Raw genomic sequence first — 17,933 nt, 5'->3', positions numbered from 1 at the left:
TAACATTTAATGATTAAAAAAATAGATTTAAAGAACCCATTAAAAGAAAAAGATCATTTCAAACATTTTATTGAGATAATTAATATTTACTATTCATTAAGGCGGTACTTCCAGCATTTATAACTTGAAAACTGCTATTTGGATAAAAACAAACATGTATATTTAATGTTAATGTAAAACTAACAGGACAGGTTGTCGTAATATCATATCTATTCTTGTCTTATTTTTCTATAATGAAAACTGTGAAAACAAATAGAATATTTTCAAATATCCTACTAGGGCAGAGGAGAAATTGCAGACAGCTGAGAAACAAAAGTTTTCTAATGTTTATCAAGTTATTGGATGGATAAGAACCAAGAAAGTGTGACAGTTCAAAGAAAGCAAGGTATTTAAAGCTTAATGGCTGTGTAATGATACATGACAACATGCAGCTCTATATATGATGTACATGCATCAATTGGCAGTCACTGGGTGCAGCTGGTCAACACTAGGAGAGACAAATATACAAGTCCAGAACTTGTCATCTGTTTCAGCACCATCAATGTTTCAGTACAGTAAATGAAAACGCTCTATGCACAGAACATTCTTTCGTCGAAAGGTATACTTGGCATCTGTCCTTCATAACATTTACAACAGTCGGATCGGACTGGCTGAGATCAGATGCTTTCATGAAAAACGTGATAATTACTTCACAATATAGCAGCTTTTAACATGAAAGGTTTGTATTAATTATGCACGTAAGCGAAACTACACACAAGCAGGCCATGTTGGTGTTAAGCAGGTTACAAGCAGTGATAGAATGTGACATGCTCGCTACATAGTGACAGAATGCACCACAGATGACCACCAATTGATAAATACCTTTAAACAGAGCAGCACAGTCATAATGATGTTTCTTCTGATTGGGTGGAGCTGATTTAGGTGCTGTCATAAGCAGTGGCTCCTTGGAGCCTGCTAGGGGCGACTTACTACTGTCATCCAAAGACGCTATGTGCAACTGTTTGGACATGAGGGGAGACCTCGGCTTGGCTGCAACATTCTTTAACACAGCATTTGCAGTCGGAGTCTTCTGGGGTTTGACTCGAGGAGAGTTCGGAATTTGAGGGATAAGGAAGTTTTCTTTGTCTTCTTTATCACCACTGTCAGAAAATGGGAGCCTCTCTCGGGCCCGCCCTCTGACCCTTTCTTTGGCTTGTTGTTGACAGTTGTATGCATTTTGTCTGTGTTCTTCTGTTTTCTCCTTCGGGGTGATGATGAAAGGAGAGTGGTTGACGTCACTCTCATCCTCAGAGCTGTATGAGTAAGCCTGGAGCAAGGGGGATATATATCACTGTACATCATAGACGATTACTATCACGATGGTATGACACACAGTTTCATGGCAATCATGTACACATCTGTTTTCATGTCCTGATATATGAATGTTATTTAAATAGCATGTATAATGTGGTACATTTGCTTTCTGTTGCTTGATAAGGATGACTTGCATGTCAGAACCTGGGAAAGTCAAACCAATTCTTTGGTCCCCAAGTATTGTGAGACAACAGGGTTTCAATGTTTGTAGTTTTGTACATGTTCATGTAATGGTGTTCAAACTAATTGGGTAACATGAAATAAGCTCAAGCAATGTCTTCCTAAAGGTTTCTCCCATGCCTATAGTATCATACATTTGTATACTCTGTGCCACATGAATACTGTTGCCAAGCATGGCTTATCTAAAATAAGAACACATAAATACACTAACTAGAAAATTTTGTTTTGAAATTGACTTTGTAGGTTATTTCCTGATAGCAGTTTAACTGAATGTACCTTGGGAGTCTCCAGTCATCCTGCAGTGAGGTCACGAAACCTGTTGTACTTTATCCTTACTTACAAGATACATATATTTTGAAACAAAGCATATATGCAAGCCTATTTCCCTTCCACTGTACAATCACTAAGTTTGTCACTATTGTTTGTATGCAGCTACAAAGAAACGCCATGAGATGATGTAAATGTCTCCAGTAGGTTACGACACAGCCTGGGGTTGCTCACCCCATACTACTAACATGGTGGCACTCCTGTGTCACACAATGCCATACAGTTAGCATGTTCCCTCCTTGCTGCCCCTTGATGGCTGGGATACATGTGGCACTGGTGAAGTGGGTTAGGGCACTGGGCATCTAACATGGTTGAAGTCATGAATATTTTGTCACTCACAGGGTAACTGTCAAAATTTTCATCACCTTCAACTAAATTCTGTAATTTTTAATAACCATTTCTACGGCTTATGATTTTTATGCCTCCCAGAAGTTTCTACCTGTAAACAGCAGTAATATTAACTCAACAGTTTAAGCCCTGTTAAACACTATGGGCAAGACTACCTTTTTAGGTGCAGGTGTGGTGGTGGAGATGGTGGGCTTCTGGAGCAGTCGGACTGGACGGCCGCGCATCTTCTTCTCAAGCAACAGGAAGTAGGTTGCTGTCAAGTAGTCGTACTTCCACTGCCAAGCACAACACACAAGGAAGTACTTTAGTGAAGCGTCTCCTTACACTGTAAGAGCATAAATACATATCAACCTGATCTCCACATTCATTTTAGCACTACCATCCAATACAGACTAGAATGTATTACAATGCCATCGTATAACTGGTCTGTTGTTTGACACCACACTCAGCAACTGTCCAGCTATATAACAGGGGGGTGGAAATACTTGCATCTTGACCAGTCAATCTAGTGATTGACACCATCAGTCCATGGGATACAATGACATGCATCACCCAAGCCAGAGAAGGTGTCTTATGACATGCATTAGTTGCTGAAAACAAACCAATGTTACCGGTAACTGGATAAAATGGGGAGGCCAATCTACGGGTGTGTCTAGGGTGGGGGGGAGGGGGAGGCCAATGTATTGGTTGGTCCAGGTGAGTCAAGAGGAGGCCAATGTATTGGTGAGTCAAGACGTCAATGTATTGGTGGGTCCAGAGGAGGCCAATGTATTGGTGGATCCAGGTGGGTCAAGAGGAGGCCAATGTATTGGTGGGTCCAGGTGGGTCAAGAGGTCAATGCATTGGTTGGTCCAAGTGGGTCAAGAGGTCAATGTATTGGTGGGTCCAGGTGGGTCAAGAGGAGGTCAATGCATTGGTGGGTCCAGGTGGGTCAAGAGGTCAATGTATTGGTGGGTCAAGAGGTCAATGTATTGGTTGGTCCAGGTGGGTCAAGAGGAGGTTAATGTATTGGTGGGTCAAGAGGAGGTCAATGAATTGGTGGGTCCAGGTGGGTCAAGAGGTCAATGTATTGGTGAGTCAAGAGGTCATTGTATTGGTGGATCAAGAGGAGGCCAATGTATTGGTGGGTCCAGGTGGGTCAAGAGGTCAATGCATTGGTTGGTCCAAGTGGGTCAAGAGGTCAATGCATTGGTGGGTCCAGGTGGGTCAAGAGGTCAATGCATTGGTGGGTCCAGGTGGGTCAAGAGGTCAATGTATTGGTTAGTCCAGGTGGGTCAAGAGGAGGTTAATGTATTGGTGGGTCAAGAGGAGGTCAATGAATTGGTGGGTCCAGGTGGGTCAAGAGGCCAATGTATTGGTGGGTCCAGGTGGGTCAAGAGGTCAATGCATTGGTTGGTCCAAGTGGGTCAAGAGGTCAATGTATTGGTGGGTCCAGGTGGGTCAAGAGGAGGTCAATGCATTGGTGGGTCCAGGTGGGTCAAGAGGTCAATGTATTGGTGGGTCAAGAGGTCAATGTATTGGTTGGTCCAGGTGGGTCAAGAGGAGGTTAATGTATTGGTGGGTCAAGAGGAGGTCAATGAATTGGTGGGTCCAGGTGGGTCAAGAGGTCAATGTATTGGTGAGTCAAGAGGTCATTGTATTGGTGGATCAAGAGGAGGCCAATGTATTGGTGGGTCCAGGTGGGTCAAGAGGTCAATGCATTGGTTGGTCCAAGTGGGTCAAGAGGTCAATGCATTGGTGGGTCCAGGTGGGTCAAGAGGTCAATGCATTGGTGGGTCCTTGTGGGTCAAGAGGTCAATGTATTGGTTGGTCCAGGTGGGTCAAGAGGAGGTTAATGTATTGGTGGGTCAAGAGGAGGTCAATGAATTGGTGGGTCCAGGTGGGTCAAGAGGTCAATGTATTGGTGTCTCCAGGTGGGTCAAGAGGAGGTCAATGTATTGGTGAGTCAAGAGGTCATTGTATTGGTGGATCAAGAAGAGGTCAATGTATTGGTGGGTCCAGGTCAATGTATTGGTGAGTCAAGAGGTCATTGTATTGGTGGATCAAGAGGAGGTCAATGTATTGGTGGGTCCAGGTGGGTCAAGAGGTCAATGTATTGGTGGGTCCAGGTGGGTCAAGAGGTCAATGTATTGGTGGGTCCAGGTGGGTCAAGAGAGGTCAATGTATTGGTGAGTCAAGAGGTCATTGTATTGGTGGATCAAGAGGAGGTCAATGTATTGGTGGGTCCAGGTGGGTCAAGAGAGGTCAATGTATTGGTGAGTCAAGAGGTCATTGTATTGGTGGATCAAGAGGAGGTCAATGTATTGGTGGGTCCAGGTGGGTCAAGAGGTCAATGTATTGGTGGGTCCAGGTGGGTCAAGAGGAGGTCAATGTATTGGTGAGTCAAGAGGTCATTGCATTGGTGTATCAAGAGGAGGTCAATGTATTGGTGGGTCCAGGTGAGTCAAGGAGGTCAATGTATTGGTGAGTCAAGAGGTCATTGTATTGGTGGATCAAGAGGAGGTTAATGTATTGGTGGGTCCAGGTGGGTCAAGAGGTCAATGCATTGGTTGGTCCAAGTGGGTCAAGAGGTCAATGTATTGGTGGGTCCAGGTGGGTCAAGAGGTCAATGTATTGGTGGGTCCAGGTGGAGTCAAGAGGAGGTCAATGTATTGGTGAGTCAAGAGGAGGTCAATGTATTGGTGGATCAAGGTGGGTCCAGGTGGGTCAAGAGGCCAATGTATTGGTGGGTCCAGGTGGGTCAAGAGGAGTCAATGTATTGGTGGGTCCAGGTCAAGAGGTCAATGTATTGGAGGAGGTCCAATGTATTGGTGGGTCCAGGTGGGTCAAAGAGGTCAATGTATTGGTGGAGTCAGGTCAGAGAGGAGTCAATGTATTGGTAGGTGGAGTCCAGAGGAGTCCAATGTATTGGTGGGTCCAGGAGTCAAAGAGGAGTCCAATGTCCATTGGATATTGTGGGTCAAAAAGAGGTCAATGTATTGGTGGGTCAAGTGGGTCAAAGAAGGTCCAATGTATTGGTGGGTCCAGAAGTGGGTCAAAGAGGTCAATGTATTGGTTGGTCCAGAGTGGGTCAAGAGGTCCAATGTATTGGTGGGTCCAAGAGTGAGCCGGAGGTCAAGGCTGGTCAATACATTGGACAAGTTCCAGGTGGGTCAAGAGAGTCAATGTATTGGTGGTCCAGGTGGGTCAGAGAGTCCAATGTAGTTAGTCCAGGTGGAGTCCAAGGAGTCAATGGTGGAGGTATTGGTGGGGGTCAAGTGGGTCAGAGGTCAATGTATTGGTGGAGTCCCACAGTCCAAGTGGAGTCAAGAGAGAGTCCCAATGTATTGGTGGAGTCCAGAGTAGGTCAAAGGAGTCAATGTATTGGTGGGTCCAGGTGAGGTCCAAAGATTGAGTGAGTCCAATGTATTGGTGAGAAGTCCAGGTAAGGTCCAAGGAGTCCAATGTATTGGTGGGTCCAGGTCAGGTCCAAGAAGGTCAATTGGTTGGTCCAATGTATTGGTGGAGTCCAAAGAAGTCCAATGTATCCAAGAGAGGTCCAAGGTCCATTGGTGGTCCAAGAGGGTCCAGAGGTCAATGCATTGGTGGGTCCAAGTGGAGTCAAAGGAGGTCAATGTATTGGTGGGTCCAGGTGGAGTCAAGAGGTCATGTGCAATGTATTCAGGTGGGTCAAAGAGGAGGTCAATGTATTGGTGGGTCCAGGTGGGTCAAGAGGTCAATGTATTGGTGTCTCCAGGTGGGTCAGAGGGTCATGTATTGGAAGGTCAAAGGGGTCATTGTATTGGTGGATCAGGAGGTCAAGAAGGTCAATGTATTGGTGGGTCAAGGTGAGTCAAAGAGGTCAATGTATTGGTGGAGTCAAGGTCAATGTATTGGTGGGTCAAGAAGGAGGTCAAGGTGGGGTCATTGGTGGGTGGTGGAGTCAAGGAGGTCAATGTATTATTGGTCAAGTCAAGAAGGTCAATCATTGGTGGATCAAGAGGAGTCAAAGAGTCAATGTATTGGTGGGTCCAGGTGGGTCAAGAGGAGTCAATGTTGGTGGGTCCAGGTGGGTCCAAGAGCATTGGTGGTCCAAGGTAAGGTCAAGGTCCAATGTATTGGTGGATCAGAGGAGAGTCAATGTATTGGTGGGTCCAGAGTGAGGTCAAAAGAGAGGTCAATGTATTGGTGGAGTCCAGGTGGGTCAGGAGGTCAATGTATTGGTGGGTCAAGTGGAGTCCAAGTCAGGTCAATTGGTGGGTCCAGGTGGTTAGGTCCATGTGGTGGTCCAGGGAGTCAAGGAGGTCAATGTATTGGTGCAAGAGTGGTCCATTGGTGGAGGTCAGGTGAGTCATTGGTGGGTCAATGTATTGGTGAGGTCCAAGAGGTCAATGTATTGGTGGGTCCAGGTGGGTCAAGAGAGGGTGGTGGGTGTATTGGTGAGTCAAGAGAGGTCAATGTATTGGTGGATCAAGAGGAGAGTCAATGTATTGGTGGGTCCAGGTGGGTCAAGAGGTCAATGTATTGGTGGGTCCAGGTGGGTCAAAGAGGTCAATGTATTGGTGGTGGGTCAAGAGGTCATTGTATCCAGGTGGGTCAAGAAGAGGTCAATGTATTGGTGGGTCCAGGTGGGTCAAGAGAGGTCAATGTATGGGTGGTGGGTCCAGGTGGGTCAAAGAGGTCAATGTATTGGGTTGGTCCAGGTGGGTCAAAGAGTCAATGTATTGGTGGGTCAATGTCATTGGTGGGTCCAGGTGGGTCAAGGAGGTCAATGTATTGGTGGGTCCAGGTGGGTCAAAGGAGGTCAATGGATTGGTGGGTCAAGAGGAGGTCATTGGTGGGTCCAGGTGGGTCAAGAAAGAGGTCAATGTATTGGTGGGTGGGTCCAGGTGGGTCAAGAGGAGGTCAGAGGTCATTTGGTGGGTCAAGAAGAGGTCAATGTATTGGTGGGTCCAGGTGGGTCAAAAGAGGTCAATGTATTGGTGGGTCCAGGTGGGTCAAGAGGTCAATGTATTGGTGGGTCAAGAGGAGGTCAATGTATTGGTGGGTCCAGGTGGGTCAAGAGGTCAATGTATTGGTGGGTCCAGGTGGGTCAAGAGGAGGTTAATGTATTGGTGGGTCAAGAGGAGGTCAATGAATTGGTGGGTCCAGGTGGGTCAAGAGGTCAATGTATTGGTGGGTCCAGGTGGGTCAAGAGGTCAATGTATTGGTGGGTCAAGAGGAGGTCAATGTATTGGTGGGTCCAGGTGGGTCAAGAGGTCAATGTATTGGTGGGTCCAGAGGTCAATGTATTGGTGGTCAAGAGAGAGGAGAGTCCAATGTATTGGTGGGTCAAGAGGAGGTCAATGAATGTGGGTCCAAGTGGGTGGTGGGTCCAGGTGGGTCAAGAGGTCAATGTATTGGTGGGTCCAGGTGGGTCAAGAGGTCAATGTATTGGTGGATCAAGAAGAGAGTCAATGTATTGGTGGGTCCAGGTGGGTCAAGAGAGGTCAATGTATTGGGTCCAGAGTGGGTCAAGAAGAGTCAATGTATTGGTAGGTCCAATGTATTGGTGGGTCCAAGAGGAGGTCAATGTATTGGTGAGTGGAGTCAAGAGGTCAATGTATTGGTGGGTCCAGGTGGGTCAAGAGGTCAATGTATTGGGTGGAGTCAAGTGGGAAGAGGTCAATGTATTGGTGGGTCCAGGTGGGTCAAAGATTGGTCAATGGGCAGTGGTGGGTCAATGTATTAGTGGGTCAAGAGGTCAATGTATTGGTGGGTCCAGAGTGGGTCAAAGGAGGTCCAATGTATTGGTGGGTCCAGGTGGGTCAAAGGAGGTCAGTGGGTCAAGTAGGTTGGTGGGTCAAGAGAGGTCAATGTATTGGTGGGTCCAGGTGGGTCAAGAGGAGGTCAATGTATTGGTAGGTCCAGAGTGGGTCAGAGGAGTCCAATGGGTCCAAAGAGGTCAATGTATTGGTGGGTCAAGAGGAGGTCAATGTATTGGTGGGTCCAGGTGGGTCAAGAGGTCAATGTATTGGTGGGTCCCAGGTGGGTCAAGAGGTCAATGTATTGGTGGGTCAAGAGGAGGTCAATGTATTGGTGGGTCCAGGAGGTCAAGAGTCAATGTATTGGTGGGTCCAGGTGGGTCAAGAGGTGAGGCCAATGTATGGTGGGTCCAGGTGGGTCAAGAGGAGGTCAATGTATTGGTGGAGTCAAGAGGAGGTCAATGAGAGTCAATTGGTGGGTCCAGGTGGGTCAAGAGGTCAATGTATTGGTGGGTCCAGAGTGGAGTCAAGAGGAGGTCAATGTATTGGTGGGTCAAGAGGAGGTCAATGTATTGGTGGGTCCAGGTGGGTCAAGAGGTCAATGTATTGGTGGATCAAGGTCCATGGTGGTTGGTCAAGAGGAGTCAAGAGAGTCCAATGTATTGGTGGGTCAAGAGGAGGTCAATGTATTGGTGGGTCCAGGTGGGTCAAGAGAGGTCAATGTATTGGTCAAGAAGGAGTCAATGTAGTCAAGAGGTCAATGTATTGGTGGGTCAAGAAAAGGAGGTCAATGTATTGGTTCCAGGTGGGTCAAGAGGTCAATATTGGTGGGTCCAGGTAGAGTCCAATGTATTGGTGGGTCAAGAGGAGGTCAATGTATTGGTGGTCCAGGTGGGTCAAGAGAGGTCAATGTATTTGGTCAAGGGTCCATGGTGGGTCCAGGTGGGTCAAAAGAAGTCCAATGTATTGGTGGGTCCAGGTGGGTCAAGAGGTCATGTATTGTAGGTCAGAGAGTAATTGGTGGGTCAAGGTGGGTCAAAGAGTCAATGTATTGGTGGGTCCAGGTGGGTCAAGAAGAGGTCAATGTATTATCCAGGGTCAAGGTGGGTCCAGGTGGGTCAAGAGGAGGTCAATGTATTAATGGTCCAGGTAGGTCAGGTGGAGTCCAGGAGAATTGGAGGTCAAAGGTCAATTGGTGGGTCCAGGTGGGTCAAAGAGGTCAATGTATTGGTGAGGTCAAAGGAGGTCAATGTATTGGTGGGTCCTTGTGGGTCAAGAGGTCAATGTATTGGTGGGTCCAGGTGGGTCAAGAGGAGGTTAATGTATTGGTGGGTCAAGAGGAGGTCAATGAATTGGTGGGTCCAGGTGGGTCAAGAGGAGGTCAATGTATTGGTGAATCAAGAGGTCATTGTATTGGTGGATCAAGAGGAGGTCAATGTATTGGTGGGTCCATTGGGGTGGGTCAAGAGGAGGCCAATGTATTGAGTGAGTCAAAAGTCATTGTAGGTGGGTCAAGAGGAGGCCAATGTATTGGTGGGTCAAGAGGTGGGTCAATGTATTGGTGGAGTCAAGAGGTCATTGTATTGGTGGATCAAGAGGAGGTCAATGAATTGGTGGGTCCAGGTTGGTCAAGAGGTCAATGTATTGGTGGGTCCAGGTGGGTCAAGAGGAGGTCAATGTATTGATGGGTCAAGAGGAGGTCAATGAATTGGTGGGTCCAGGTGGGTCAAGAGGTCAATGTATTGGTGGGTCCAGGTGGGTCAAGAGGAGGTCAATGCATTGGTGGGTCCAGGTGGGTCAAGAGGAGGTCAATGTATTGATGGGAAAAAATTAAATTATACTATTTGTATCCTTTGACTTGACTAGAAATATCTATTTTAGACTTTGTCATCCCAAATTAACATTTTTCCTTCATTGTTAGTTGTGTAATTTCATGAGGGTCAAACATGCTACCGTGATGTATAACAAAACATCTGGCCAGGGGTCAATACGACACTGGAGGTAAGAGAGGTCTCACCTGTAACACCTGTGTCTCCATCTCCACCTTACACTTCCCATAGTGCACAGCTAGTTCTGTTATACAGTCATCATCCAATGTGCGCTGAGGAATCAAAAAGTTTCTAATGATAAAATGAAATGCAAAAACAGGCAAGAGTATTCAATATATTTTGGAAATTCTTGGATGTCAATAAATCAACAATAATTAATAACCTACCTAGTCATGCGTAGAGATTAGAACAGATCCTTCTTGGTGAACATAAACAACATATTACCTCATTCCTCATACTGAACCAGTGGCCAACAAGCTGGCAATGATATCCTTTGTGTGGATGCCAACCTTGTACTTGGTGTTCCACCGCACAGGGATGAGGCCTACCTTGTACTTGGTGTTCCACTCCACGGAGTTGAGGCCTACCTTGTATTTGGTGTTCCACCGCACAGGGATGAGGCCTACCTTGTACTTGGTGTTCCACTCCACAGGGATGAGGCCTACCTTGTACTTGGTGTTCCACTCCACAGAGATGAGGCCTACCTTGTACTTGGTGTTCCACCGCACAGGGATGAGGCCTACCTTGTACTTGGTGTTCCACTCCACGGAGTTGAGGCCTACCTTGTATTTGGTGTTCTACTCCACAGAGATGAGGCCTACCTTGTACTTGGTGTTCCACTCCACGGAGTTGAGGCCTACCTTGTACTTGGTGTTCCACTCCACGGAGTTGAGGCCTACCTTGTAGTTCGTGTTCCACTCAACAGGGATGTTGAAGCCTACCTTTTACTTGGTGTTCCACTCCATGGGGATGTTGAAGCCTACCTTGTACTTGGTGTTCCACTCCACAGGGATGTTGAAGCCTACCTTGTACTTGGTGTTCCACTCCACAGGGATGTTGAAGCCTACCTTTTACTTGGTGTTCCACTCCACAGGGATGTTGAAGCCTACCTTGTACTTGGTGTTCCACTCCACAGGGATGTTGAAGCCTACCTTTTACTTGGTGTTCCACTCCACAGGGATGTTGAAGCCTACCTTGTACTTAGTGTTCCACTCCACAGGGATGTTGAAGCCCTTGGTCATCCAGGGGTGATGTAGGAGCTGCTGCACGGTGATGCGCCTCTTGGGGTCCACGCGCAGCATCTGGCTGATGAGGTCCGCAGAGTCCAAGGTTAGCCAGTCAGGTACATCATACTTGCCGCTCTGTTTGCAGCAAGACAGCACACATCTTGTGAACATCTAATATAGTTTGTTTTTTTATACAAAACTGTAAGCTATTTTACTGATAACTGATACGATTTTACATTTGGTTCTGTTTATGACTGCCATGCACGTTGAGACAATAGAATAGAGAAGAGGATTCATACACATTTTAAGGATCCAAAAACAATTTTAAAAAATACCACTTGTCAAGCATCCCAAAACAATAATTTCATTTACCAGAAGATAAGACAAGCAAGGAAATTAATCTGACTTCAAGTCTGACATAAGTTACACAAACTTACTTTCCAACAAAGGTCAAAGTGCATTATTTCTAACCAGTGACATGTTAGCCATTTGCAATGTGTTCAGTAAAAGATGCATTTCTACTGAAAACATATAAGACCTAAAGACATGCCTACTTTTTCGTTGTTGGACCTCATTCAAATCCCTCATTCTGCTTACAGTATCACACCAAATAGTATTCACAATGACTATGCTTGATAGAAACACACTTGTAACATTTCTGAATCTCAAAAATGACAGCAAAATTAAATGATTATTTCAGTAAATATTTTGAGGGTGTGTTAATACAATTTAATTTGTTTTAAAGCACTTTGTTCCTGTGTTAAAGTTAAGTAATTAATATCAAACCGGGTTCAGGTCAAGTAATTTTCAAGTTTGTAGAACCATATCGGAATGCTGTACTACCTGTATTTTCCTGTACAGTGCAGGTATCTTGTCATCATCAAAGGGCAGGAAGCCACACAGCAGCGCATACAGCAGCACCCCCATACTCCACAAGTCAGCCTAGATATTACATTCACAGAGTCAGGTCATCGAACACTATTTTTTTTATTTCATTTATTTTATTTTTTAGTAAATCACCCCTGATGACCAGCAAAGGTGGCTGGAGACCAATACTGACCTGGAATCCCCAAAGGGTAGCACATTCATTACCTGAGCATGTTTATGATATCAGTCAACTTATATTAACACAGCATAGTGCAAATGTCCAATCATTTTAAACCAAACATATCTCTCCACAAGATCACCAACTAGAGTTACCTCCCATAGCCCTCACTTTTCATTGCTATGTAAATGCTACAGGAAACTTCAGACAGTGTGGGAGTAAGTTTAGTTTTACTCCAGTTTAGCAATATTCCAGCAAAATCATGGCGCGGAACACTAGCAATGGGATTCACACATTGTACCTATGTGGGAAATAAAAACTTGGTCTTTGGGGTGACGAGCGAACACTTTAACCACTAGGCTACTCACCGCCCCTCAAATTCAGACAGAGGAATGTCAGGTTGGCCTTGGAGTTGGGGTATCATAATATGTATACTTATTTCATAAATATTTGATCGAAATTATTTCTTATCCTGATACAGCATAGTGCAAAGCTTATCCCACAACTAAAAATTGTGACAAGTAGCACAGTGTTGGACATGCCCAGAGTTTGACATCTCTCCAAACTGACTGAGAAAGGAGTAGATCACTTCCACCAATATTTTCCTGATACCTGCAATGGGACGAGCTCTGGCCTGCAGAGGCACACTGCCCATAAACTGATACATTACATTCAGTAGGTGAACATCTTGCTGACATGAGGCAATTTGTTGTCTGTGGAGATCAGAACTCCGGAATAGATCAAATAGCATCTGCATCATTGACTTGCCAACTGCCAGAAATTCAAGATGTATCTCAGTACATCAGACTGACTGACTGAGTTTGGTTTTACGTCGCTTTTAGCAATATTCCAGCAACATCACGGCCGGGGACACCAGAAATGGGCTTCACACATTGTGCCCATGTGGGGATTCGAACCCGGGTCTTCGGCGTGACAAGCCAACGCTTTAAGCATTCGGCTACCCCACCGCCCCCAGTACATGAGAGATGACAGGAGTAATGCGTAGTAAACTGGACATGATGGGGCAACCAACAGTTGAAATATCTTGAGAGACCACAAGGAGATCACTGGTTGTGTGGAACTGTGTAGTGTGCAGGAGAATCAAGTATGACTTCTATAAAGAATAATGTCAATTTTTATGGCTATACAATTTCTTTTATTCTGTGATAGGCGACATTTCGACATAGAATCTAATGTTGTTGTCAAGAAAGTGACATTAGAATCTATTAAAAGAAGTTGTATATCCATAACAATTGTCATAATTCTTCATCACCGTAACTTCTAAAATGCCCATCAAAGAAGTATGATTTCCATAGTTTGACTAAGCATCACAACTTGAACAGAAGGTATCTAGTGAAGAAGTCGTGCCTTTGAAGAATCTGATGATCCTCTAGGTTCAGAAAACAATGACAGAAATGTAAGACCAAAAGCTCTTTCATACTTGGGAATATGCGTAAATAACTTCAGTACCAATAAGAAATTCCAAGTGGGAGGACCTGCCATCGATAACTTCTCTCTTTTATCAAAAACTGAGTTGGAGTTGATGTTCTAGATAAACTGGAACATGTGAGACATGTGAAAGGTAAAGCCACACACCTGGTACCATCTATTGTATGAGCCACTGATTTTGCTGACCTACCCTCCCAAGAAGAGAGGTGCAAATGATGTCTTAGAAGAAGTGAATGTGGTAAAGTCGGTGATGGAGTAGGTGCAGACTACACAAACAAGGTGACCTTACAAAGCAGGAAGTTAAACTCATTATCTTCCTCACACTCCTCTTGTGTCATATCAGTAGTCGCAACACCTTGGGTGAATACTTTGGTGCCTCTGGAGGGTGCCAAGCCATCAGGCACAGAAGCCACTACAGTCAATGAAGTGTATCCCCAACCATAAGGCATCACAACTAGCTGCAGATGCACTGGAGTCTGTGAGTAACAGGACTGAAATGCTGTGCTCCCAAAAGGGGAATATGATGTCAAAGTCAGCAGAAAGCTGAGGGCCATTGATGTTGTTCCTAGGGAAACAACAGTTGAAGGCAGGTGACCAGTTGATGGAACAAGTTTCTGTCACCAACATCCAACCAGTCACAAAGCATAATGACTAAAACAAAACTAGAGGCACTATTGTGTATGAAGCTTCAACAGCTGGGTTCTCCACCATGCTGCTAGACACTGTGGAAGGACAATGAAGGCTGGAGGGAAGGTAACTGGTGACATGCTGGACAGATACACTTTGGCCCTGTGGTAATGGATCAGAGAAAGGATATTTGAACTGATACATGCATCATTAACTATAAGTTATGTGAAATGGTAGACGAGTGAATTGTGAAACTCAATGAATGATAACAACAAATGTCTTTTGCATTGTTTAAAGGAACGTTAATTGATGACTGACCATGAGCTACATACCACAGATATACAACAAATGAAGTATTCTTACCCTCGGCACCAAGGTATTCCTTGCCAGAGATGAGTTCAGGCGCAGCATAGGCTGGGCTCCCACAACATGTGTACAAATGACGCTCCATCCCACCCTATGGAAATTTGGGAGAATATACAAAAATGTTGTAATACATTTCATCAAATTAATGCAACTACATGAAAGTATGTTCGCAAGAAGAAGTGCAGCTATTTTTTTTCAACTACTGGAAGTTCATAATGATGACTGAAGCACTCCTAAAATCTAATAAACTTCCATGTCAACTTGCCATGTTTGAATTTCACAACTACACTGAGAGTTTCTCTTGCCAGAAGCATCAACAATCAAACACAAGTCCCATGCATCTCCAGTTCTGTCATACCAACAGATAGCCAATTCATAAAATGTGTTATCACCAGTTCCAAACATGTGATTTGTATGTGACACAAATCTCTGAAATATCAGGCATCAAAATATGATTACAGACAGTTTGCAGTGAAAATGTACCGATGAATTTCACTTTAAACTAAAAAGTAAATCAAATAAAGAAAAATTAAGATTGCAAATCCTTAAAAGTTTACTTTGCCAATTGAACATTTAAAACTCAGAATTTTATTCAACTTAGGATAACAGTTGTTTAACAAATTATCATAGTTTCAAATCGCCATTATTACCTTTTTGTTTAACGTGAAAGTCATCAGTACGTCTTCATTGCAAAAAGACTATAGTGCCATTAAGATTACGGTGAATTACAATGTGACTACGAAAACCCTACCCCTCAATGATGATGAGATACCATATGGCAACACCAACTAACCTTAGGCTTAGCACACAGGCCAAAGTCAATCAGCTTTAAGTTTTGCTCCTCATCAAGCAGCAGGTTTTCCTAGTAAAGAAAATGACAGTAAAATATTAGTATGGCAAAGGTACCTATTTCACTATCATGTCATAGTGCACTTCAACCATCCATGATCAGATAACAATATCTTGAGAGCAATTTCGATTATCAACACCTGTATGTGACATTGATAGTCATAGCACAGTAGAGTACTGATAGTTTAGATAGACACATCAGCCATAATGCAAGAAAAATCATTTACCATTCAACAATATAGACCTTGTTGGAAATTTATACACACCAAACTATTGCATGGAAAGGATGGTTGTAACCCTTGAGATACAAACAACGTACAGGTTTGAGGTCCCGATGTGCATAGCCTTGGTAGTGGATGTAAGCCACAGCAGAGACTATCTGTCGGAAAAAGATGCGAGCCTCATCCTCATCCAGCCGGTCCTTGGACACGATGTAGTCAAACAGCTCTCCCTCTGGACAGTACTGGAACACATGGCAACCAGGCGTGCAACTCCAACAGCATGTTGAGATGTGGCTCTGCATATATACAGCCTAAATAGGTCTAATCAAGTTCACAAGGACACCCTGCTGATCATATCAAAAACATACTGCCGTGGTGATGTTGGAACACTGCCAGTTGGCATGGAGCAAATATTCTAATGTCGCCTCCCCTGGAACTCTCTCTATCCTACCTCCTCCTGTAGATCACACTTTACCCCACCCAAAGGAACACCTCCAAAACTTACATTCACTTACAAAAGCATTTAATTCAGGTCCTTGTGTAGGCAGCAAGGACCCAACTCCTCCTGCTATTTCAGCCAGGCAAAACAAATGACATTGGAAAGACAGAGGCCATTACTAAGGGCTGAACTCTGTTATCCAAAACAGCAGGTGTTCAGCACACTGCATTCTTGCCTAAACATGACATCCAACACATTCATAACACTCATGATGCAACAATACATGATTAATCTATTTCAGAAAGACAAACTGGTGTTTCAAGTTTCTATGACATACTGGAGTACATGTAATTTGTTCCCTGCGGAATGCTTTAAGTAACAGAAGCATTTCCATGATATCTTACATCAATTATTTGTGAAACAAATGTAAACATAATTGTAATTTCGGAAGAATTTGAGTAATATCAAAATAATAATGGCTGGCATCTCTGCTTCACCCAAGAAGATCTCTCTCCCCTCCTCGCTAAATTCTGTGCTACCTACCCCAAGGAATGCCTTCTACCTAACCCTCCCTGTAGATCCCATATCATCTACCCCAGGTTTCACCTCCACTCACAAACATGAGGTTCCTGGGGACCCCTAATTATTAGTTTTCAGGGTCCTTTCAGGCAATACGAGGGTCTTGTGAAGTAACGGCTTAGAGAACTGTATGTTTTGATCTTTTCTTTAGAGAATGAGGACTATTTTTATGGATATACAAATTCTTTATTCTGTATGGGCGACGTTTTGACTTAGATTCTAATGTTGTCAAGAAAGTATTCATTCTTCATCTATCCAACTTCTAGAATGCCAATCAAAGAAATTTCTTTAGAGCCTGGAATTATGTGAACTGATGGGTGAAATGATGCAGGTAACTGCTCTGAAAGAAACAACCAAACATTTAGCAAATTCATAGATGTTTTGTTGGTACAATGAATAATATTGTACGTCCCTCTGGACACAGTGAATGTTCTTTCTGCATCCATTCTCTACATTTGTGCATACTGGATGCACATTTCCGCGACACGTAAGACCCTGCTACCCCAAGGAATACCTTCTACCCAACCCTCCCTGTAGATACCATGTCACTTCCTACCCAACCCTCCCTGTAGATACCATGTCACTTTCTACCCAACCCTTCCTGTAGATACCATGTCACTTCCTACCCAACCCTTCCTGTAGATACCATACCACTTCCTACCCAACCCTTCCTGTAGATACCATGTCACTTCCTACCCAACCCTTCCTCAGGATACCAAACCACTTCCTACCCAACCCTCCCTGTAGATACCATGTCACTTCCTACCCAACCCTTCCTGTAGATACCATGTCACTTCCTACCCAACCCTTCCTGTAGATACCATACCACTTCCTACCCAACCCTTCCTGTAGATACCATACCGCTTCTTACCCAACCCTTCCTGTAGATACATGTCACTTCCTACCCAACCCTCCCTGTAGATACCATGTCGACTTCCTACCCAACCCTCCCTGTAGATACCATACCACTTCCTACCCAACCCTTCCTGTAGATACCATACCACTTCCTACCCAACCCTCCCTGTAGATACCATACCACTTCCTACCCAACCTTCCCTGTAGATACCATACCACTTCCTACCCAACCCTTCCTGTAGATACCATGTCACTTCCTACCCAACCCTCCCTGTAGATACCATGTCACTTCCTACCCAACCCTTCCTGTAGATACCATACCACTTCCTACCAAACCCTCCCTGTACAGACCATACCACTTCCTACCCAACCCTCCCTGTACATACCATACCACTTCCTACCTAACCCTTCCTGTAGATACCATACCACTTCCTACCCAACCTAACCCTCCCTGTACATACCATACCACTTCCTACCCAACCCTTCCTGTAGATACCATGTCACTTCCTACCCAACC

The 17,933-nt window shown here is 44.6% G+C and overlaps 1 protein-coding gene across 2 annotated transcripts in view; it reads right to left on the bottom strand.

The window, feature by feature from the left end:
• The window catches only part of LOC124277709 (maternal embryonic leucine zipper kinase-like), a 34,437-nt gene that overhangs the window by 5,395 nt on the left and 11,109 nt on the right, over positions 1-17,933 (bottom strand). The window contains exons 5-12 of one of the 2 annotated variants that reach the window (XM_046713438.1): positions 15,642-15,785; positions 15,267-15,335; positions 14,471-14,564; positions 11,830-11,927; positions 10,954-11,121; positions 9,949-10,032; positions 2,364-2,483; positions 862-1,306 (exon numbers count right to left, since the gene is read on the bottom strand). In XM_046713438.1, the coding sequence (XP_046569394.1) occupies positions 862-1,306; positions 2,364-2,483; positions 9,949-10,032; positions 10,954-11,121; positions 11,830-11,927; positions 14,471-14,564; positions 15,267-15,335; positions 15,642-15,785 (1,222 nt within the window). The remainder of the gene's footprint in view (positions 1-861; positions 1,307-2,363; positions 2,484-9,948; positions 10,033-10,953; positions 11,122-11,829; positions 11,928-14,470; positions 14,565-15,266; positions 15,336-15,641; positions 15,786-17,933) is intronic. The other variant, XM_046713439.1, reaches the window with a different exon arrangement.

This window comes from Haliotis rubra, unplaced genomic scaffold (assembly GCF_003918875.1).
Source record: "Haliotis rubra isolate DU_JTF1 unplaced genomic scaffold, ASM391887v1 Scf226, whole genome shotgun sequence".
Lineage (NCBI taxonomy): Eukaryota > Metazoa > Mollusca > Gastropoda > Lepetellida > Haliotidae > Haliotis > Haliotis rubra.
This window is presented reverse-complemented; position numbering and strand designations above follow the sequence as displayed.